A 24,476-nucleotide genomic window follows, 5' to 3' on the forward strand; every position below is an offset into this window, starting at 1 on the left:
ACAGCTGCTGTGAAAATTAAGTCTTAGAGAGGCAGGCAGTGTGCAGTGCTTAAGTACTTGCTGGAGGAGTTAAAAACACCTGAATTCAAATCTTGATTTTGCTACTGTAAATTTGTTCAATGTTTTGCAATGCTTAAATTGTGTGAACAATATCCCTCATATCTGTTGCTGTGAGGATTAAATGGATATAATGCACGTAAATCACTTGTCCAGTGTGTAGCACACAGAAAGCACTAATATTGGCTGTATTCAGACAACCCATGATAGTTTTTACTGACAAGGTATGCACCAAGAACATACCTTGCCATTCTTTTCAAATATAAGAAAAACCGTATTTTTCTTATATTGACAAGGTAGAAACCACTATGTAAAGGGCTCTTAACTATCAAGTTGTTCCCTTTGTGGAAGGGCAACCACCTGCTTTACATTTTTTAATGTGATGGCAAAAGTTTATTTTTTCTTTGCTATACATTTACTATAGGAAAACGGGGAGGGGACCAAATGGGAAAGTACTTAAATAATGTTAAGAGCTAACAGCCTCCTCCTCTCAAACTCAGAACCAAATCCTGTTAACACTAGGTTGTTAAGTCCCATCACAGGATCTCAGTTATAGAGTGTTTGAGAGAGCTGGGTCACACCCTTTGAGATAAAAGAGAAGGCCTGGGATGAGTAATGTATCATAAAGATACAAGATCTGGTGAGAATAGCAGGTCTCTTATCTCCTTTCTAGGTCTTTGTACACATGCAAATCGTTCATAAAACCGAGATCGTCCTGAATCCGCTGCCCTGCAGCCCGTTTGGGCCGAGATAACTCATGCGCGGAGGGGTAAGCGTCTTGCCCACAAATGGGCGACGCCTGTGCTCCGAGGATGAGGCCAAGCCCGTCTCCCTCGCCTACAACGCGGGCCCAGTGCGGCCCGGGAACTCGCGTATCGCCACAAAGCCCACGCATTCTGCAGACAGTTGCTGCGGCGTCGAGGCCCTCGTCAGGCGTTGCGGTCGCCCCTTTTGGCGGGCTCCGGAGCCCCAAACTCCGCCCCCCGGCGCGGTATATCCGCACTTGCGGAGGTGGATGCCGCGCTCCCATTGGTGGAAAGACCCACGGGAGCCCCGCCCCCTTTCGGCCCCGACGCGCGCACGTTGAGTGGCGGGGGAAGACAGAACTGCCCCAGCGAGGAGCGGCTCCAAGGACCGGGCAGCACGGTTGGGGTGTCCGCTTCGGAGCCCCCAAGAGGCTGCCGGGTCGGGAGCGCAGCCCGAGGCCACGGGGGGAAGGGGGTGGGTGGGCTGAGAGCAGCTCGGGGGCGAGAGTGGTCCGCCGCCCCCTCCCCCCACATTCGTCGACCTTGTGGGCAGAAGCTTCCCGGAGCTCCTCACGCCGGCGCGATGGCGACTGCTGTGGAGACTGAGGCCTCTCCGCCGACGGACTCGAGCTGGAAAAGCGGCGGCGGAGACGACGAGATGAAACAGGCGCTTCCGGAGCTTGAGTCCTCCCCACAAAATGGCGGCGGCGGCGGTCTCAGCATCGCGGAATCTGGCGGCGGCGCTGGGCCTGAGGAGACCGCGGGGGCCGAGGCCGCTCAGAGTCTCAGCCACGAGCAGCCTCAGGAATCCTCTGAGGCGGGCACGGCAGCCCTGCCCAGAGGCCCCGAAGAGCCCGAAAGGCCTGTTAGGAGGAGTTTTCAGATCCCCAGGAAGAGCAGAGAAAAGAAAGGTGGTGCCTCCCCTTCTCCTCAACCCCCCTCTGTCTCTCTCTATCTCTCTCTCTCGCTCTCTCTCTCCCCCTTCCATCTTTTCATTAGAACCTTTCTATGTCCTCTTCCCACACCCATCCGAGACACGTAAACACGCATGCAGCGCCGGCCGCCTCTCCCCTCACTGCCACGGCTACCCAGCTGCCGCGCTTGGTGCAAGAGAAAGCGGAGGAACCACGCTCCCCTGCTCCCCCTCCCCGTGGAAGTTGGAAGTAGCTCAGGTTTGAAGCTTGTCCCTAAGGCTGCTCTCCCAGAGAGAAAAGATGGTGCTCGGCGCCCCTCCCTCCCAGTCCCCGAAGGCAGAGAAGCCGTTGTGTCCTAAGGATGCTTCTGAGAAGTCTCGCTGTGGAAATAGCCCTTGGTCATGGATTCTGGGGCTTTCTCCGAGGCCATTGCGTTCTGAGGACCACGAGTGCTTCTCCCCGTGGAAATTCTTCAGCTCTGTGTGTCTACTTGAAATGTGCTTGATGTCAGCGTCCTCCCTTATTTAGGAATCTTCATTAGTAGATGTGATCCATGCACACTGCTATTTTCCATTACACTTCATTTCCATGTAGATTTTCCCCCCTTGTTATTGAAGCGTTAGATTAAATAGATCTCTCCCTTTTTAAGTCTGAACTTAATATGGTTTTTCTTATATTTGAAAAGAATGGCAAGGTAGGTTCTTGGTGCAGTAATTTCCCAGTGGAAAACTAATGAGAAGTTACCTTATCCTCAAGAGTCACCAAGTTGGTCTTCTAGATGGTAGAACTTCAGATTAAAAAAAAAGTCCGGTCTTAGTTTTTGGAACCCATGTGGGAACAGTTACATTAATTATATGTACTTTTAAAAAATCTTAATGCCATATTAATATGGAGTCAAAATTTCTAATGAAGATCAAAATTAGTATCATTTTTTGTTATTGGGGTATTATTTTTTAACTGTCCAGTACATTTTGGATATTCTGGATTTAGACAACTTCCTTTTTGCCCTACTGTGTGGTTAGGTTTTTCATTATTTACTTTGGAAAATAATAGGATATTTTTCCCCCTACGGAAAGCTTTTTCATTTCTTGATTATAGAATCTTGGCTGTAGCATTATACTGACTTTCCATAAGCATAACCAGTTCCACTTGCACTACTGGAATTGTTTGAGCCTGTTATCGGAAAGATACAAATAAAGTTCATTTCTGTTTGGATAACAAAGCCAAGAAAATACTTGGTGTGAGAAACCATGTTGACAAAGATAAAGTTAACCTTTGGAAGTTAGCATGAGGACTGTTTCTAGAAATATCTTTCGAGTTAACATGGGATTCAGAAAGATACTTTTAAAGGTGAAGACTGTCAGTTCTTTTGGTGTATTCAGTTAAGATTTGAGATGTATGATTATAGTCTTTATGAGAAAAGTTAAGTTCCCAGCATAAATTAATTGGTAGAGAATACGTTGAAAGTACATTTAAATGGGCTCTGGTTATGAGGTAGGAGGTCGAACTATTTTTCTGTTCACAGCGTAATAAAAGCCGTTTGAAGTCTTTTTTTTTTAAGTTTTAAGTGCCTAAGAATATGGACAAACCATGATACACTTTTTTCCCGTTTGTTAGGACCAGAAAATTGGCCTAGAAATCCTTAAAATTTGGTTTGAAATGTGGAAAGGCAGTAGGAACTGGAAAGGCCCTGTGTGTGTGTGTGTGAGAAAAATCCAGAGATTGCTGTAAAATAGACTTCAGTTGAACACACTAAAAGTGGAAATAATTGAGAGATTAGGAAATATAAACCTGGCTTTTCCCCCCATAGTCTTGTACCTCTTGGGTAATACTTGTATTTTCCATTTTTATTTAGAGACAAAAGTTGTGAATAGGGAAAATATATCACAGTGGACTTTTTCATGTTTAGTGAAAATGAGCCATTTTTAACTTGTGTAAATATTTATGCCCTGATCACCAGCTGTTCAAATAGTAAAGTAGCGACTTAAATAGAACTTTAAAAAATTAAATAAGCATCTATTTTACGACTATGAATTTTATCCTGTCCAAGCTGAGAGAAGTTAGTGCTTGGTGGAATTTAATACATAAAATCAACTTTATTTTAAAAAAATTATTCATCATAAACTAATAGGGAAGCTGCTAGTTTCAGTCTTCACCCCAACATCATCTCTTGGAAGGCTCTAAAGGTAAAGGTATCACTTTGTATAAGATTTGGCTAGGTTTTATTAGTTGTCATCTAAGTCTTTTTATCATGAATATTAGATGGTTTTCAATAGGTATGTCTGCTTGAACTTTTTAGTATCAAGGTTCTGTTGCATTCATATTTTAATATGGCAGACCTTGTGACTGCTTTTCCCATGAAATTCAAGATTAGGACTTGACTGGTTTAATGCCTTAAAGGTCACTACTATGCAATTATAACTTGTTGACTCAGTTCTTTTTTTGGTCTTGTCAATAATAGGATGACATCCAAAATAACTGCAATTGTAATTGAGTAGTAATATTGGCAAACACAACTAATAAGTTGTGGGCATTGTTCTAAGCAGTTTACATACGTTGACTAAATCTCAGCAGTGTTTTGTGATAGGTACTATTCCCATTTTACAGATGAGGAGACTAAAGTACTGAGAAGTTAGGTAACTTGTCCAAGGTCACACAGCTAATAAGTGGTGGAGTTGGAATTTGAAGATAGGAGTGAGTACTTCTTTAGCACTATTCAAACTGGGTAGCAAGATTTTTCTTTTTTTTTTTTTTTATAACCTAAGGATTTAAGTTAGCTGCTTTTGACCTGAACAGTTTGTAACAAAAACTGTCCCCACCACCTCTCCTGCCATTAAATATAGAAATATTTAGTACCTTTTCATCCTTGGGAAATTTTGACATTCAGAAATTATGTTCGCTGTCAACATTTGATTGGTGCTGACAGATTGAATTTATCTGGAAAGGTATAAATTTTTACTACTTTTGATGTATGTGCTGTTATTTATTGGCTGAGGCATGATTTTTTTTTTTTTTTTTTGAGACAGTCTCACCCTGTCACCCAGGCTGGAGTGCACTGGCACAATCTCGGCTCTCTGCAACCTCTGTCTCCTGGGTTCAAATGATTCTCTCGTCTCAACCTCCCAAATGGCTGGGATTACAGGCGTCCGCCACCATGCCCACCTTTTTTTTTTTGTATTTTTAGTAGAAGCAGGGTTTCACCATATTGGCCAGCCTGGTCTTTTCACAGGAAAAGCAGTCACAAGAAAAGGTCCGCCATATTAAAATATGAATGCAACAGAACCTTTGATACTGAAAAGTTTAACCGTGTTGGCCAGCCTGGTCTTGAACTCCTGACCTTGTGATCTGCCCACTGGCCTCCCAAACTGCTGGGATTACAGGTGTGTGCCACCATGCCCAACCAATTCTTACATTTAACCAGATCATAGAATTGCATTTTGTTGGGAGATGTTTCACTATTGCTTTGTTTAAATCTAGTAAGTCATCAAAACTAAATTAAAATTGGTAATTGCATTTGATGTAATTTTTCCCTCCAAAGTTCTTGGGAAATAGAGTAGTGATGATTCACTTTCTGGAAAATGTTTAATGTTTTTGTAGCGTGCAAGGGAGTCTCAAAAATTATTTGCTCTCATACACTAAGTTTCCAAACTAGTTTAGTCCAGAAGTAATGACAAATTTTCCTACCTCCATCTTCCCCAACAAAATTTGCACTTGTCTTTTTGAAGCTGTTGGAGCCAAGTCTCATTCTTAAGGAAATATCCGTGGTATTTCATTAGTTGTGTATGGATGAGAGGGTTCTGAGAACAATAGATCTGTCTGTATATAATAGCAAAGCAATGGAGGTAGAATTTACTTTGACCTATCCTCAGTCCAAAAATCATTGTTTCATATTTGTACACTCTTGATTCCTGCCAGCATATTCATTCCTAACTATACACTATGTTAAGCCTTGCTGATTTAGCAATGCAGCACCCATTCATATTGTCTGTGCTAAATTTTTTGAGACTGACGAAAAGTGGTTTTTAAAAAAGATCTTAACGGAAGAACAAATGGATAGAGAGTGGTTGTATTATAATTGTTAATATCAGTAGACATCAGCTATGAATTCAGAGAGAATTTCAGATCCCCAGTCGCTTCTTGATAATTATTTCGTATTCTTCCATGAATTACTTTAAATCAGACAACTGTTTATTTAGACTTCATATTACCCATTTGTGTTTCTTTTTTTTGAGAAAGTCTCACTCTGTCACTTAGGCTGGAGTGCAGTGTTGTGATCCCTGCTCACTGCAATCTCTGCCTCTTGGGTTCAAAGCCTTCTCCTTCCTCAGCCTCTCCTGAGTAGCTTGGATTACAGGTGTCCATCACCACTCCCAGCTAATTTTTGTATTCTCAGTAGAGATGGGGTTTCACTATGTTGGCCACGCTGGTCTTAAACCCCTGATCTCATGTGATCTGCCCACCTTGGTCTCCCAAAGTGTTGGGATTATAGACATGAGCCACTGTGCCCAACCCCATTTGTATGTTTTGATAGGAGTGGTCCATCTTTTAGTTTAGCTTGTGTATGTGTATATACATATATACACAAAAGTTAGGTATTTATGATATTTTTTACGATACATAAATACAAAAATATCTGCGTTAACAGTAAACAAATTGGTAAAACTAATTGATGAAGATGTTCCTTTTTTTTTTCTGGAGTGCAGTGGTGGGATTTTGGCTCACTGCAACTTCGGCCTCTTGGGTTCAAGCGATCCTCCTGCCTTAGCCTCCTGAGTAGCTGCAAATACAGACACGTGCTACCACATTTTGTATTTTTTTTAGTAGAGACGGGAGTTTCATTCTTTTGGCTAGGATGGTCTTGTTCTCTTGACCTCATGATCTGCCTGCCTTGGTCTCCCAAAGTGCTGGGATTACAGGCGTCAGCCACCGCGCCTGGTGAAGATGTTCTTTTGCTTAAGGAACAAAGCTACTGCTTGATTACTTAAATTATATCTGCCTATTGCCTAAATATGACCTTCATATCTTGAGTGTGTTTTGTATAATCTAATAAAAAATATTTGATGATAGTATGGCTAAGAGTCAGGAAATGTGAATTCCTGTTGCTAGTCTGTGGTACTGTCAGTTTCTTCATTTGAATTATAAATCTCCAAGTGCTCTTCTAAATCTGTTTTTCAGTCTTGTAAAATGCATCTATAAATAGCTTGTCAGTAGGAAAACCTTGTATGATCAGTAGTCAACGCAGCTGTTTTTCTGACAAGCATTTAATGAAAATTTATTAAATAAGCAAAATTACACATTAATGTGTGAAAGAACTTTTGCTACTGTTAACTTTTTTTTTTAAAAAAAAAAAGGTTGTTATGACTTGGCCCTAGTATCTCTGCAGGAAAATTAAAATCAGAAAAAATTAAGAGATTTGAGAGAAGACATAAGAGGGTATAGAAAGAGCAGTCTTAGAACCAAATTCTTTGTTTTTTTTTCTTTTTTTTGAGACAGAATCTCTGTCGCCCAAGCTGGAGTATAGTGGCGTGATCTCGGCTCACTGCACCCTCTGGTTCAAGTGATTCTCCTGCGTCAGCCTCCCAAGAAGCTGGGACTACGGGCCTGCGTTACCACTCCCAGCTAATTTTTGTATTTTTTAGTAGAGACTGGGCTTCACCATATTAGCCAGCATGGTCTTGACTTCCTGACCTTGTGATCTGCCTGCCTTGGCCTCCCAAAGTGCTGGGATTATAGGTGTGTGAGCCACTGCACCTGGCGTCTTTGTTCTTTTATAGCTAACTTCCTGTGCCTAAGCTTGCTTGCTTGCTTGCTTTTTTTTTTTAGTAGAGACGGGGTCTTGCTATGTTGCCCAGGCTGGAGTGCAGTGGCTATTCACAGGTGCGATCCCACTACTGATCAGCACAGGAGTTTTGACCTGCTCCATTTCTGACCTGGGCTGTTTCACCCTTCCTTGTACCTAAGTTTTCTATGTGATTTCTAGTTTATAAAATGAGGAAGCAGTGATTTTTTTTCAGCTCGACATGATTGGACATTGTACATCTTAAACCTATAAACACACACACCATATTTCAGGATATGAGATAGGGAGCCTGATCCCTTGAATTTGAATCTCAGCAGCTTGATTCATTGATTAACCCTGTAACCTTGGACCACCTCAACTGCTACTTGTTTCAGTTGCAGTTGAGAAATGGGCATATTGAACTTCATAGGGTCGTTTGGGTGATTGAGATGATACTTGTAAAGCTCTTAGTACAGTATTGAAGGTGGTACTTAACCACTAATGGTTACATGATAACTGTCAGAATCTAGAGAACAGAATATTGAATACTGAGTCCCTTAGTGAAATGGATGATTCATAAATGTAATGCTTTCCCTATTTGGATAGACACAGGGTTGTCAAATAGTGACCCATAATTAAGATTTTTACTTGTGTTTTCTTTAAAAGGAGTGACAGGATACATTGATCAAGATGCATGTAATGTTAAGTGACCTCTGAGGACATAAAATAAGACTATCAGAGAATGTACATTGAGAACAGGAACTTAAGTTTTCCAGCAAGTTGACTTGAAATCCTTAAAAATCATAGCATAATTTTATTTTTGTAGAAATTATCACCAGAAAAAGTGAGAAATTATAATTGGCCTAACTAATGAAGCCACAAAGGCATTTGCAATACATAGTTATTAGGACACATATTGTTAGAACTCAAATGCCTTTTCATTTGCAGGAAGTTTTTTCCTACTAGCTGTTGTCTTTAGTACATTGGATATGACTCTTGGACATTGCTTTAGAGTGAACTGGAAACGTTAAGTTATTTGAGAATAATTTGTATGTGAACTTTTATGCAGATTTATGATTTGAGTAATTTTTTACTTTAGATTAATGGCAGAAATTGTGTTGGGGTAGCTTAAATTTCTCTTACGTAGACTAAAATTTCATAGAAATTGGAAGCCATGTGATACATTTTTTGTGTACATTGTAGATACCTGAAGTCATTTTATTAGTTTAGAAACAAAATTGTGTGTAAAACCCTACTTCTAAAATCATGCTTGGCCCACTTTGAATGTGAAAGACTATAAAGACCTCCACATGCTGCTTGCTTTGCCAAATTCCTCACAATTTAATCAGGGACAATCATAAAGATAAGATGTTTTTGTCCTACATTCTGTAACACAGGTTTGAATTAAGGCAATGTATGTCTCCTACCCTCTTTTCTGAGCTTTCATTTGTGTTTTGTATGTTACTGAATTGTTGAATTTGTGAATGAGTCTTAATTTTAAATAGCAATTATTTAGTAGTAGAATATATTTGTTACTATTTTTAAAGCTCTTGACAGAGTTTCTCATTTTCTTCACTTAACTGTTCGATATTTTTAGGGCCAGCACTCACAGGGCTAGCTACTGAGGTATGGGAAAGATGAGTGATGAACAAGACAAATACAGTTTCTGTCTTACGGAGCTTATAATCGATAGGTTACTGAATTATATTCATCTGCTACAAGTTTGATTATAGGGCACTTTGTGTTGAGTAGTCTTGTTCTATTTGAGTAATTGTTTGAGGTTACTCCTGTTTATTTTTTTATTGCATTACTGTGAGTATGTTGACTATTTTTTTAGGGTACAGTTCCAAAGTAGTGGTACCCATTTGTTTGTACACACTGTGCCATTGAAAACTACATTTTTACAGATACTTGTGTAATATATACATGGTTTGGTAAATGAATGGATGAATGGGTCTGTCATTTGACAAGTTTTTTAAAGTCTAATAATCTTATAGAAAAGACAAAAGTTGGCTGCATCTGTTACCTTTAGGAGTATGTACAAGTGGAACATTATGTTTGCAGTAGTGAGCTATTTTGACTGACATTTGTTGAGCCCTACTAAGTAGTGTCTTGAAAGAAATTAAGGTAATAGAGAATAACATAGTTTCTATAAGTACTTCTCTCTACAATGAAAAGTGGTTCCTTTTTGATTTGGGGAAATATGTATATGTATAGTCTTTAAGGCATATTAATAAATTAAAATATTTTGCACATAAGATGGAAATTTGAGGTTACTAGACCAGTAATCCAAAAGAACAAATTGGATATTTGACTTAAATATTTTAAAAATTAAGTAGGGGCTAGGTGCAGTGGCTCATGCCTGTAATCCCAGCACTTTGGGAGGCCAGGGCAGGTGGATTACCTGAGGTCAGGAGTTCGAGACCAGCCTGGCCAACATGGTGAAACTCTGTATTTACTAAAAATATAAAAATTAGCTGGATGTGGTGGCAGGCTCCTATAAGCCCAGCTACTGGAGAGGCTGAGGCAGGATAATTGCCTCAACCTGGGCAACACGAGTGACACTCTGGAAAAAAAAAAAAAGGGATGTAGAATGGTTGGGTATGTGGCGAATAAAAACTTACTGTCTTTTTTTTTGAGATGGAGTTTCACTCTTGTTACCGAGACTGGAGTGCAATGGTGCAATCTCGGCTCACCACAACCTCCCCCTCCTGGGTTCAAGCAATTCTCCTGCCTCAGCCTCGTGAGTAGCTGGGAATACAGGTGCGCGCCACCATGCCCAGCTAATTTTTGTATTTTTAGTAGAGACAGGGTTTCACCATGTTGACCAGGATGGTCTCGATCTCTTGACCTTGTGATCTGCCTGCCTCAGTCTCCCAAAGTGCTGGGATTACAGGCGTGAGCCACCGCGCCTGGCCTTTTTTTTAAACTTAAAGACCAGTGTGTCAGTAACCAAGAATATTTTGTTACTTCAAATAATGTCTTAAATGTTTTTATGCTCTCATACATGGTATAGATATTTAGTTTGGTGAAGTATGCAGTCTGAGACATCTTTAGTGTAACATAAAATAGGAGCTGAGACAAGTTGACTATAAACACAGGTTCTTTTAAGAGTCTTTAAGCAATTTAGGTTGCCTAATGTAGCATGTCTTAAGATTTGCAAAATTGCAACCTCCTTGTCTGTGTATGTAATGCCAGATCCTCATTGTTGAAGGAACCTGGTAAATATAGCTAACTAGTTTTAATTTTTTTTCAGTTAATAAGTACCTGTTTTGCGTGTTACAAAGTAAGATAGCCTTGATGCCTTTTTCATGTTAAGGTTACATTAACACAAAAATATAAGAAGCTATATTTAAGATGGAGTAATGTTAACACATTTAAAATGTTTGTTTTTTTCTTTTAGCACTTTTCCAGCCATTAACTCCAGGCTCTCGAGAATTTGAAGATGTTGTAAATATTCTCCATTCATCTTACCTTGAACCAACCTCAGTAACAAATTTTAACTACAAACGTGCTTGTTTGATACACAATGAGCTTTTGGAAAAGGAGGTATGTTTTAAACTACTTATTGTAAGATTGTTTTCAGAACCAGTTAACGGCCTGGGAAAAAATTTTTCTCCAGAAATACTAAAATTTTTAGGAGAACCAAATTACAAAGGGAAACAAGCTTTTTTTTTTTTTTTTTTTTTTTAATTTTAATTAAGACAGAGTCTCGCTTTGTCACCAGAATCCAGGCTGGAGCGCAGTGGCACAGTCTTTGGCTCACTGCAGACTCTGCCTGCCGGGTTCAAGCAATTCTTCTGCCTCAGCCTCCTGAGTAGCTGGGATTGTAGGAGAGCACCACCACACCCAGTTAATTTTTGTGTTTTTAGTAGAGATAGGGTTTCACCATTTTGGCCAGTATGGTCTTAATCTCTTGACCTCGTGATCCACCCGCCTTGGCCTCCCAAAGTGCTGGGATTGCAGGCGTAAGCCACTGCGCCTGGCTGGGAGAACAAGTTTTAAATGGCATCTCTTTTTTCCCCCAAACATTGTTGCTGTAGCATTACATTTATCTGCTGTGTTAAATTATTAATATGTAATTATGTAAAATAACTTCTTTACTAAAAATCTTAAGTATAGGGATAGCTTACTATTTAATGGTTTAATTGTAAATTTGGCTGGGCGTGTTGGCTCACACCGGTAACTCTAGCACTTAGGGAGGCCAAGGTGGGTGGGTTGCTGGAGGCCAGGAGTTTGAGACCCAGTTTGGCCAACGTGGTGAAACTTGTCTCTACTAAAAATACAAAAACTGGCTAGGCATGGGGCACATGCCTGTAATCCCAGCTACTTGGGAGGCTGAGGCATAAGAATTACTTGAACTCAAAAGGCAGAGGTTGCAGTGAGCTTGGATTGAGCCACTGCACTCCAGCCTGGGTGATAGAACAAGACTGTGTCTCAAATAAATAAGTAAATAAATAAATTGTAAATTATAGGACTTTTTGCTCTTTGAGGGTAGTACATGTTAATTAAATACTTAAATTGGAAGGTAATTAATGAAATCAAATATATGTGTGTGTGTGTTTTTAGGATATGCTTAACTTTTTCCACTGTTATTGCCTGGTGGCTATATTATGATAATATTAGTGGATATTCTTAGTGAAAAAGTTCAAACAGAGGAGCAGTTGAGCATGTTAGGCAGTGAACTGAGTTTCGTGTAAAAATTGGAATATTTGAGTTTGGATTTAGGAAAAGCCAGCAGGTGTAGATATTTCAAAATATTTGATGTATAATGCTTTCCTAATGGACCTGAAATATGAATTTTTTATTTTTACCATTTGTTTAACCAGGTGGGACCAGGATTTAATTTTGAATGATTCCCTAAAGGGTATTAATGTTACTGGATTCCAGAGAAAATTAAAATCTTAGTAGTTTGATGTGGCTTTATGGTATATAGAGATTATTTGTTAATTTTATACAAAAATTTAGTCTGAAGATTCATAAGTTATATTATTGAAGAACAGTAATAGCCTGAATATAAAATGTCAGATATTTTATATTTTAAATGCATATCTATTTTATAGATAGGAAAGCAAGCAGTTTAGGATAACTTATAGTTTCGACTACTAAGATAAGTTACTCTTCTGTCCTATAAATATGTATGGAGCACATCTTATGTGCTTGGCATTGAGAATACAGTTACAGAGAAAAGAAACATTTTTCTTGTCCTAATTGAGTTTATAGTCTAGAAGTTGGTCATTCAGCAGATTTATTAAACCACCTATTGGATGCAGTGTACTATGTTAAGTAGAATGGAAGATACAGCAGCAAGCATGGATTTATAATTTGGAAGAGTTGTGATGTGGTAAAATTATAATAGAAATTTAGTTAAGATTGATGAGCAGTAGATGTTTATTTGACCAAATTGTACATGAAGAGCCAACTAAAATAGGGGAAAAACTGAAGGACAGACAATATATAGAGAGATTATTTTTCCATTTTGGTAGGTTTTCGATTTCTTGGAAAAAAAAATCTAAAACTTGTAGCTTGAAAAACATAATCACATGCTAAGGAGTTGTTAAAAATTTAATTTCATTTAGTTTACAGAAAAGCGAAGAGAACTGAAGTTTGATGGTCGTTTAGATAAGGAACTTTCAGAATCCTATGCATTTCTGATGGTTGATCGCTACCAGGTGAGTTAACGCACTTTATAAAAAACAATTTGAGGATATTTCCATTGTAAGTTACTAATTTTGTGATTATTCAACAAAATACTTGACATTTATAGACTTTTTTGATATGTAAGTAGAATACATGATTTAATGGGGCAAAATTTTATTGTTTGTAATTTGTTTTTCAAATGTACTCAGTTTTCTTTCTCTGACTAGTCCTATTTTCTTCCCCTAGAATGTGCTTGATAACTAATACTTTTCTCTTTATTTTTTTTTTTCCAAGATGGAATCTTGCCCTGTCACTCAGGCTGGAGTGCAATGGCATGATACCGGCTCACTACAGCCTCTACCTCCCCGGTTCAAGTGATTCTCCTGCTTCATCCTCCAAAGTAACTGAGGTTACAGACACATGCCAACCATGCCTGGCTAATTTTTGTATTTAAGTGATCCATTTACCTCGGCCTCCAAAAGTGCTGGAATACAAGCGTGAGCTACTGCATCTGGCCATTTTTCTTTATTGGAAAGATTTTTTTTTATATTGTTCTTCTCTATTGTTGATTCTATTGTGCCTGAAACCATTTTTCCTTTTTTTTTTTTTTGGCTGGCAGGGGAGACAGAGTCTTACTCTGTCACCCAGGCTGGGTGAAATGGTGTGATCTCAGCTCACTGTAACCTCCGCCTCCTGGGCACAAGTGAGTCTCATGCCTCAGCCTCCTGAGTAGCTGGGATTATGGGCATGTGCCACTGTGCCCGGCTAATTTTTTTTTGTATTTTTAGTAGAGTTGGGCTTTTGCTGTGTTGGCCAGGCTGGTCTCGAAGTCCTGACCTCAAGTAATCTGCCTACCTTAGCCTCCCAAAGTGTTGGTATTACAGGTATGAGCCACCATGCCTGGCCTATTTTGTCTCCTTTTAATTGAAGATATTTAGGTGGAATAACATTTTGTTGGTTCTAAATCTCTTCGAAAAGTAATGGCTATACATATTGAGTGACAGGAGTTAAGAGTTTATCTGTCACACCTGGCATAAAGAAAAATGATTAAAAACTAGCTGGGGCCAGGTGGGGTGGCTCATGCTTATAATGCCCCAGTGCTTTGAGACGATGAGGTGGGCAGATCACGAGGTCAGGAGACCAAGACCATTCTGGCTAACACAGTGAAACCCCATCTTTACTAAAAATACAAAAAAATTAGCCAGGTTGGTGGCATGAGCCTTTAGTTCCAACTAATTGGGAGGCTGAGGCAGGAAAATTGCTTGAACTCGGGAGGCAGAGGTTGCAGTGAGCCGAGATCACGCCACTGTACTCCAGCCTGGACAACAGAGCAAGACTCCACCTCAAAGAAAAAAAAAAGTAGCCAGGCATGGTGGTGAGCACTTGAAGTCCTAGCTACTTGGTAGGCTGAGGTGAGAGGATCACTTGAGCCCAGGAATTCAAGGTCATGCCACTGCACTCCAGCCTAGGAGGCAGAGGTAGACTCTGTCTCTAAAACAGTTAAATAAAAATGGATTCTAGACATGATTATTTTGAGAAGTGTCAGTCAGTTTCACATTAATATAAAGTAGCATATATATAAGATTTTTTATGATGTAGAATTATATATAGTTTAGAAGCTTTGGTTTTATTTAAAACAAGTTTATAAAATTATCTTTTTATGTTTTAAATGTTACTATGATTGCAATATGAAGTGATTTTTTTTTTTATTTAAACTTAGGTTCAAAGCATATGTGAAAAAGGATTACATGTGGGTCAGTCCAAAATAACAATTCTTGGCATTCCTTCCATGGGTAATTTTTTTTTTCTTTTTAAATATGAATACCTAATATTAAGTTGCTGTCTAAAAATATATTATCTCATGTAATTTCCCTGGAGTTCTTATTAAATTAACGTATGCTTTATTATGTTCCCAGAAAAAGAGACTAGTCATAGGTTCCGAAATGTAAAATCAGTTTTATCTTTTGTTTCTGATTTTTGTGTACTTCAAATTGATCAAGGATAACTTTTTAAAAATGTCTCATTTTAGTGCTAGTGATTTTGAAAAATGTCTCATTTTAGTGCTAGTGATTTTGAAAAATGTAATCAGTTTTTCAAATTCTTTCCTCTTTTCTAGGTGTCTATCTTTCTAGATATGCTGATTTATTACAAGCAAATCCTTTGGACACTGGGACAACGGGTGATGTTGTTATTTTTAAAATAATGAAGGTAATTTAAACTTACACATTTCACATGTTAAAAACTACATTTGATTTGGATTTTAATTTTTAGATGATGCTAAATCTTTAGGAGATTGATTAAAAGTTGATGCTTGCTAGTGTTTAGTAGGTAAAGATACTTTTGAGAAAGGTTTATTTGCCATCTTTGATCTAAGCTAACGGTAGTTTAGAGTTTGTTTTCCTTTCCAAAGAAAGGAATGTAGAGAGTAATATGTTGGTGATGTAATTTATGTTAGTGAAGAGTATTGTGAATGGAGTTTCTATTTACTTGTTATTAAACAAGTTCAAATGATGTTTTTTTTTGGTGATTAACTTTTTCTTACTGCTTCAAATTTAGTGAAAGTGTTCTGTGAGGTATTTATTTTTTTGAGATGGAGTCTCACTCACTCAGGCTGGAATGCAGTGGCATGATCTCTGCTCACTGCAACGTCTGCCTCCCTGGTTCAAGCAGTTCTCCCTGCCACAGCCTCCTGTGTAGCTGGGATTACAGGCATGTGCCATGATGCCTGGCTAATTTTTGTATTTTTAGTAGAGATAGCATTTTGCCATCATGGCCAGGCTGGTCTTGAACTCGTGACCTCAGGTGATCCGCCTGCCTTGGCCTCTCAAAGTATTGGGATTACAGGCGTGAGCCACTGCTCCCCTCCGTTCTGTGATATTAAAGGGAAAAAGTGGTTAGTATGGTTGATTATATTCAAAGAAATATTTTGTAATATTAATGTTGTATAGTCAACAATTAGGTTTAGGTACACACTTAAAAGGTTTTCTCTATTTTAGGGTAAAATAAAGAGTATATATGACCCCATGGGTGTAAAAAGTTTGGAATCTATGTTGAATAAAAGTGCTTTGGATCCCACACCAAAGCATGAATGTCACGTGTCAAAGAATGCCAATCGAGTTACATCGCTTTTGGCTTACAGAGCCTATGAGCTTACTCAGGTAGGTGCCTGATCTGTTGTCATGTTAGGACCTCATATCTGTTTGTTATCAGATTCTTTAAAATGTTGTCCTTTCAGTTCTGTCTCCACACCACTAGACTCTGGTTTCTGTGTATCACTTTCAGACTCCAGGGTCTGTAGCTGCTGTTTATTCAGTGTTTTCTGAGATGTCTCAGGAACATACAGTGGCTCTTCAGAGTTATAGGGTAATATTTATAGACTCCCTAGTCTAGCTCTTTCTGCCAGTAGACTGTGGCCTGGTTTTTGTATGATCATTGCCCTCAACACACTTCATTTCATTTTGAAACCTTGGTGTTTCCTGGACTAATAAGATATTACTCATCTTTCAAAGTAAAGTTGAAACCTCTTGAAATACCTTAATTCATAATATTTTGTACTGTCAATTTGATAGATATTTTTATCTTTATTAACATTTTTAAAGATGCAAACCTAGAATTTTTAAGCCTTATTCAGGTATTACTGACATATTTTAAACTACGCATATATAAAAGTAACATTTAATGAACTTTAGTGTTATATTTTTATATGAAGTTTGACTATAAAGCAATGGCTTTTTGTTTTTGTTTTTTTTTAAATAGAGATAGGGATCTCACTATTTTGCCTAGGCTGGTCTAGAACTCCTGAGCTGAAGTGATCATCCTCTTTTGGCCTCTCTATTCTTTATTTTTATTATTAGTATTTTGCTATTTTATTTTGAGATGGAGTCTCCCTCTGTTTCTCAGGCTGGAGTGCGGCAGTGTGATCTTGGTTCACTGCAACCTCCGCCCCCTGGTTGAAGCGATCCTCCTGCCTCAGCCTCCAGCATAGTTGGGATTACAGTCGCCTGTATTAATTGGCTAATTTTTTTTTTTTTTTTGAGACGGAGTTTCCCTCTTGTTACCCAGGCTGGAGTGCAATGGCGCGATCTCCCGCAACCTCCACCTCCTGGGTTCAAGCAGTTCTCCTGCCTCAGCCTCCTGATTAGCTGGGACTACAGGCGCGTGCCACCATGTCCAGCTAATTTTTGTATTTTTAGTAGAGACAGAGTTTCACCATGTTGACCAGGATGATCTTGATCTCTTGACTTTGTGATCCACCTGCCTCAGCCTCCCAAAGTGCTGGGATTATAGGCTTGAGCCACTGCACCTGGCCATTTTTTTTGTATTTTTTTTTAGTAGAAACGGGGTTTCACCATGTTGGCCAGGTTGGTCTTGAACTCCTGACCTCAGGTGATCCACCTGCCTCAGCCTTCCAAAGTCCTGGGATTACAGGCATGAACCACTGCGCCTGGCACCCGTTCTTTTTAACATTTAAAAAATGTCTATAGCCAAAGGGACTGTTTGTGCAAAGTAGTAATGTTAACTTCCCTAGAAACATTCATTCTTTAGTTTTTGCTTCATTTATGTAAAATGAAATTTTAAGACCTATTGTTGTGGGCTTTTAGCAAAAATTATATTCACCAGAGTCATTTGGAACTGACTTATTTGATTACCCTCTGGACAATAGCAATATTGGTGGATGTGGAATATACATGTAAGATAGTTACCTTTCTAGAAGGACTTGCAAACTGGCCTTAGGTTTCAAAACAATCTCCAGGCATTTTTAGAGCAATAACAACATCATTGAAATAAATATTTTCCCAGGGGAATGAACTCTGAAGGACAATACTGCTGTGTTCATAAACTCACGCACTCTTAAAGTGAAAATTACTAGCCTGCAAGTTATAAAACTAGTATACTGAATGTGGTAAAGGGGTGAAGGGGAAAGGCTAATGGATAATGGGAAGAGGGTCAGCTACCTTAGTTCACCTATGGTTGGTATTCTTTTCGATATCTCCTTTGCTACTTTGCAGTTGGAGCCCAGATGTGTTTTTCTTTTGAAATAGCAAAACCGTAGTTTGGTTTAGTTGAGATTGTGTCCTTGGTATTTTGCTTTTTGTATTAGATTGGCTATTCTGAGCTGACCTGGGAGCTTAGGCTCTGTTTATAATATTTTTATTGGGAAGTTTGTTCTGTGTTCCCAGTGTTCAGCTCTTCAGAAGTAAACTTTTGGAATACTTAGTAATACCCTGGGATCTGATGCACTTAGATGGATAATAATTTATATCACAAAATGAATACAAAGTACAAATTATTTTAGTTAAATTGGCAAGTAGAGCTTAAAGAAATTTTTTTTGTCAGAGGTGCATATATGGTTTCTATTTCTCAGAAATCAGGCATATAAATATAAGGTTTCACCTTGCCTTCTTGAAGTTAATTTTGCATTTTCTTATTTTTAGTATTATTTTTATGAGTATGGCTTTGATGAGCTAAGGCGAAGACCAAGACACGTTTGTCCATATGCAGTTGTGTCTTTTACTTACAAAGATGATATACAAACTCCGAAGTTTGTACCTTCATCAAGGTAAGACTTAGGAGTTTTAGACATCATCCACAGTGATATTCTTCTACAGATCCTGCACTACTGAGTTAGGAGGACCACTTTGTTTCCTTCCCATTTTCTTTTTTTAAATTTCCCTTCAAGTTAGTTAGAAATCTGTTGTGTTTATGATGACTTTTAAATGGTCAGTTCGAAGAACAGTTTACCATGTGGAAATACAAGCCAAAATTTATCTCATTTGGTTAATCTCTTCCTTAGAAATGAAGGTTTGTGTAGTTAAGTGGCAGTTTTTAAAAGTGAGATTTTGTGTATTAGCATTCTTGGAAATGGGGAGCTTCTGCAAAGGATGCTCATGCCTCACCACAAACCAGATATTTAGTGGGTAGTCAAGGCATTGGTAGTTTTTAAAAGCTTCCAGGTGATTCTGATTTTCAGCCAGTGTTGAGGACCATTGATTTTTTTTTTTCTTTAGAGACAAGGTCTTGCTCTGTTGCCCAGGCTGGAGTGAGTAAAGTGGTGCGATCATAGCTTACTGCAACCTCGAATTCCTGGGCGTAAGTGATCCTCCCAAGTAGCTGGAACTATAGGCATTCACCATCATGTCTGGTTTATTTTTATTATTTGTGGAAATGGGTCTTGCTATGTTGCCCAGGCTGGTCTCAAACTCCTGGCCTCAAGCAATTTTCCTGCCTTGGCATCCCAAAGCACTAGGATTATAGGCATGAGCTGTCATACCTGGACTGATGATTTTTTTGTTTTGTTTTGTTTTCTGTTCCTGTGTTACTGAATATTTCTTATAAGCTCTAGTATAAGGTGACCAAATAGAAAGCAGTTACCATTTTTTCCCCATGTGGTGATTCTAAAAATATTTTAGCCAAATGGAATAAGTAAATTTATAGGGATGTAGGTGAGATGGTCATATGTCTGCTCATTTTTACTTTGGGTATCTATACATATTTGAAGTCATATATGGTATCTGTTAATTTAGAAATACTGGTGTTTTAAAACCATACATCATAAAACATGTATATTTTTGAGGTTGACCTCTTTGTCAGTTTTCCAGATCAAACTATCTTCTCTTCTGTTTAAGTTGTTGGAGATACGGTCCTTTTTTCATGTAGGTGAATAATCCTTGGAAACCCTCATAGCCACAGGTACCAGTTGACATAGTGTCAAAACAGTTGCGGCTTTAAATTTATGATCCCCATGACATATATACATTCACTGTTACTGTTTTTCGTAAGTGGTCTTTAAAGACATCTAGCACTTTATAATTATGAGGTCATACCCCCAGGAATAATGACTGTTAATTTCTTGGCCTTCTCTTTGATTTCATCTCTTGACCTCCATATCATTTCAAAGGAGCACATTGATTAAACATCCGTCCTTGTACCTTGAATACTCCATGCATGCTCCTGCTTCAGGGCCTCTGCATTTGCTGTTCTCTCTCTTTCCCCAATAAGTTACATAATTCATTCTACAGTTCTTCAGGTATCTCCTGATCATTGAGGTTTCTTTTTTTTTTCCTTTCTTTCTTTCTTTTTTTTTTTTTTTTAAAATCTCTATACCCTTATGTCTCTTTTTATAGCACTTAAAATCATCATGATCTGTTGTTTATCATTTTTGGTCTTCCTTATTAGATTTATAAAGGTTGGAACTTTGTTCTATTTATCTCTATAATCCTATTATCTAGAATTGCACCTGGTAAATAATAGGATACTTACTTTATGATGAATTAATATATAAATATATATTGAGGTTGTGTCTTCTACTGTTGTCACCAAAATATTGACAAGAGACTTTGGTGGACACTATTTCTCTTGATTAATATTTTTTGAAAAAACAGCTCCCTTAAATTTGGGAAAATGTGGTAATCTGAGCAAAGTAAGTACTTCTGTTTTCTCTAAGTAGAAGACTTGGATTTATTAGATTTTGAATGAGTAACTTCTGTGTTTTTCCTACCTGGTGGAAAGAACCTAAGTGTAGTATGCCATTAATAATTGCACTTATATAAAAGTCTTACATGTTAATTTTTGTGTTACCAATGTGTAATATTTTCTTTTCTTTTAAAAAATTTGTAGATCTAACAGCTTTAATGCAGATAGAAACATAGGTAAGAGATTTATGTTTCTTTAGTTTTATAAATGTAAAGAATAAGTACATATAGCAAAAGATTAATAAGTGCACTGTATTATTTTTATAATGAAAATCTGCAGAGTATGAAAAAAGTTATATATTATAATGTAGCATCAGCATTTGGTTGTGTAAGCGTAAGATCTCCTTTGAAAATCTATTGTGAATAGATAAAAAGGTTTTTAGCACTTAATTGAAAAAGGTAAAAAATAAAAAAGGTTTTATAACTTAGCCTTTTTAAAGTATTAAATTCACCAGAGGTATAGGATTTAGGAGAGAATTAGAGAAGATTGAAAGTAGCATTGACGTTAAACTATTTTAAAAGTTTTTTTCTTTTCTTTTCTTTTTTTTTTTTTTTGAGATGGAATCTTACTCTGTTGCCTAGGCTGGAGTTTGGTGGCATTATCTTGGCTCACTGCAAACTCTGCCTCCTGGGTTCAAGCGATTCTCCAGCCTCAGCCTCCTGAGTAGCTAGGATTACAGGCACCCGCCACCACAATGGCTAATTTTTTGTATTTTTAGTAGAGATGGGGTTTCACCATGTTGGCCAGGCTGGTCTTGAACTCCTGACCTCAGGTGATCAACTGGCCTCAGCCTCCTGGGTTACAGGTGTGAGCTACTGCAACCAGCCTATTTTAAAGTTTCTTTATAATGAAAAGATACTGAGTAAAAGATACAAGACATTGTGGGCATTCATATAATCAACCAAATCTAATACAGTGTCCTTTGGGGGAAATAAGTGATGAATAATTACCTTGTCTTTGTTCCACAACTTTCTGATAATGACATTTAGGCAGATAAATTTATTATTGTTTGCACCCGCAATGATTTTATAGGGGGAAAAATATCTGAAATGGAAAACCTAATATTTGAACTCTTCAGTAAATAGCAGTGTAGAAGTGTCACTCTTTTTTTAATTTTTTTTTCTACTTAAACCTTGTTTCAAGATATTTTCCCTCTCATTTCTAATAAATGTGCTCTCACTTCTCTGGGCTGCCAAATGACTAAGCTGTGTCATTATTCTTTTTATTTAGATAAATATAACTATACCTTGTGGAAAGGACAGCTTTTAAATAAAGGAAAACTTTTGTGTTATATTTCTCTGAGGTCAGCCACTCGTGCTTTTTTGCCTATCAAACTGTAAGTATAAGAATAGAGCAGTTTGTGCTTGCTAATTTTACCAGTTTCTTGAGCCTTTTTCTTATTTTTCATATTTAAATTTTATTTTGGTTTATAAGAACTTAAATATAAATGTTGGTTTGTTTTTTAAAAGGTTGATTTGAAATTAGGTAATCTGACAATATGAGTCCTCTACCTCTCTGTCCTGATTTGAGTCAATACATTTACAGTATAAAACTTTTTCTTTTTTTTTTTGAGTCTTAGTTTTGCTCTTGTCACCCAGTCTGGAGTGCAATGGCGCAATCTTGGCTCACTGCAATGGCGCAATCTTGGCTCACTACAACCTTCGCCTCCTGGGTTTAAGTGATTCTCCTGCCTCAGCCTCCCGAGTAGCTGGGATTCCAGGCACCCACCACCATGCCCAGCTAATTTTTTTCATACTTTTAGTAGAGACAGGGTTTTGCCATGTTACCCAGGGTGGTATTGAACTCCTGATCTCAGGTGATCCTCCTGCATCGGCTTCCCAAAGTGCTGGGATTATAGGTGTGAGCCTCCATGCCTGACGTAAAACTTTTTCTCAGTGATTTTAAATATGAGACATAGTTTTTCAGTTTTATCCTAAGTAGATAAATATTTTTAATTTAGCATTTTTAATATAATAGATGTAAAGATGTAAAAGTTACCAGTTCTTTCTTGGGAAGAGCTTTAATTGGGTAGTTAAAATATACAGGCTGTTTTCAGTTCTATGCAGCATGTGTTGGCATAGAAAGGTATAAAATCTTTTTTTTTTTTTTTTTTGAGTCAGAGTCTCACTCTGTCACCAGGTGCCAGGTTGGAGTGCAGTGGCACAGTCTCAGCTCACTGTAACCTCAGCCTCCTGAGTAGCTGGGACTACAGGCGCACGCCACCATGCCCAGTTAATTTTTGTGTTTTTAGTAGAGACAGGGTTTCACCATGTTGGCCAGGATGGTCTTCATCTCTTGACCTCATGATCCGCCTGTCTCTGCCTCCCAAAGTGCTGGGATTACAGGCTTGAGTCACCGTGCCCAGCCAGGTGTAAAATCTTTTGCTTCTGTCATTGTGGGCCTTCATAAATGTGTGAAGATTAACAGTTTATACTTCAATTGTCCTTAATAAAATGACAGTTTTTTAGTTTCTGGCTTAAGGATGGAAGGTTGGAAATACTACCTTGCCAGCTATCTAACTATGTATATATCTGGACTTCCAGTATCAAATCCCCTTTACTGCTGGGCATAGTGGCTCATTCGTGTAATCTCAACATTTTGGGAGGCTGAGGTGGGAGGATCAGTTGAGAGCAGGAATTTGAGACTAGCTGGAGCAAAATAAAGAGACCTTGTCTCCAAAAAACCAAAACAAAACCAAAGTTATACTTGTGGCCAGGCATGGTGGCTTACGCCTGTAATCCCAGCACTTTGTGAGGCCTAGGCGAGTGGGTTACCTGAGGTCAGGAGTTCGAGACCAGTCTGACCAACTTGGTGAAACCCTGTCTCAAAAAAAAAAAATTCCCTTGCATGGTGGCACATGCCTATAGTCCCAGCTACTTGGGATGTTGTAGTGAGAGGATCACTTGATCCTCGGAGGTTGAAGCTGCAGTGAACTCTGATTGCACCACTGCATTCCAGCCTGGGTGACAGAATGAGACGCTTGTTGCAAACAAAACAAAACAAAATCTTTTAAGGTGAGATTAAAGATTTTTTATCTTTAAAAATACTCCAGCCTGGGTAACAGAGTGAGACACTGTCACAAGCAAAACAAAAAAATCTTTAGAATAAGTGAGATATCAGTAGACAGGCTCTTCTATTTTCCATCAAGTATACTTTTTTGTGTATGTGTTACGATTAAAATCGTACAGTTAAAAATACAGGTAAGGCAACCATGCTTTTTAAATTTTCTTTCAGACCTGAGAAGTTAGATGTTGAATCAGTTATGAGTATTGATCATCTGAAACAGAAAATCCCTCCAGCACTGTTTTATAGGGAAACCTACTTAGGTCCAAATGAAGGTAAGGTAATTTAATTTTATTAAAACACATTAGAAGTGGACTTGATTTGGATGTTTACTATGTATTTTTTTTCTTATGTCAGTTTTGAAGAATGGAATGTATTGCAGCCTTTATGAAGTTGTAGAAAAGACAAGAATTGGAAGTAACATGGAGAGTTTACTGCAAAAACTAGAGAGAGAAAAACTTGTGAGTGAAAGATTTTTTGATGTTTCTCATTCTTTCTTATAAACATGCATATTAATGTGTGATTATATTAGTGTTTCAGTTTATTTTTGCCTCTGAAAGTACCACGAGATGTCTGTTGCTACTGTTTAGTTAACAGTGTTTTACTGTGGCTTATGGCATTTTTTCTTTGGCCCAAGGTACCATAGCTTCTGCACACGAGTCTTTCTCATGGAATATCTTTCTTTTTTTGAGATGGAGTCTTGTACTGTCACTAGGATGAAGTGCAGTGGTGTAATTTTGGCTCACTGCAATCTCTGCCTCCTGGGTTTAAGTGATTCTCCTGCCTCAGCCTCCCAAATAGCTG

The 24,476-nt window shown here is 38.2% G+C and overlaps 1 protein-coding gene across 8 annotated transcripts in view; it reads left to right on the forward strand.

Moving 5' to 3' along the window:
• Window positions 1–1,122: 1,122 nt before the first annotated feature.
• TASOR (transcription activation suppressor) overlaps window positions 1,123–24,476 on the forward strand; it is a 64,477-nt gene continuing 41,123 nt past the window's right edge. For all 8 annotated transcript variants that reach the window (XM_035273889.3, XM_035273883.3, XM_035273891.3 and 5 more), the window contains exons 1-11: window positions 1,123–1,714; window positions 10,900–11,045; window positions 13,076–13,168; window positions 14,857–14,929; window positions 15,253–15,344; window positions 16,133–16,294; window positions 18,572–18,696; window positions 20,754–20,785; window positions 21,840–21,945; window positions 23,844–23,947; window positions 24,030–24,133. In XM_035273889.3, the coding sequence (XP_035129780.1) occupies window positions 1,387–1,714; window positions 10,900–11,045; window positions 13,076–13,168; window positions 14,857–14,929; window positions 15,253–15,344; window positions 16,133–16,294; window positions 18,572–18,696; window positions 20,754–20,785; window positions 21,840–21,945; window positions 23,844–23,947; window positions 24,030–24,133 (1,365 nt within the window). In that variant the 5' untranslated portion in view covers window positions 1,123–1,386. The remainder of the gene's footprint in view (window positions 1,715–10,899; window positions 11,046–13,075; window positions 13,169–14,856; window positions 14,930–15,252; window positions 15,345–16,132; window positions 16,295–18,571; window positions 18,697–20,753; window positions 20,786–21,839; window positions 21,946–23,843; window positions 23,948–24,029; window positions 24,134–24,476) is intronic.

Source organism: Callithrix jacchus, chromosome 15, assembly GCF_049354715.1.
Source record: "Callithrix jacchus isolate 240 chromosome 15, calJac240_pri, whole genome shotgun sequence".
Lineage (NCBI taxonomy): Eukaryota > Metazoa > Chordata > Mammalia > Primates > Cebidae > Callithrix > Callithrix jacchus.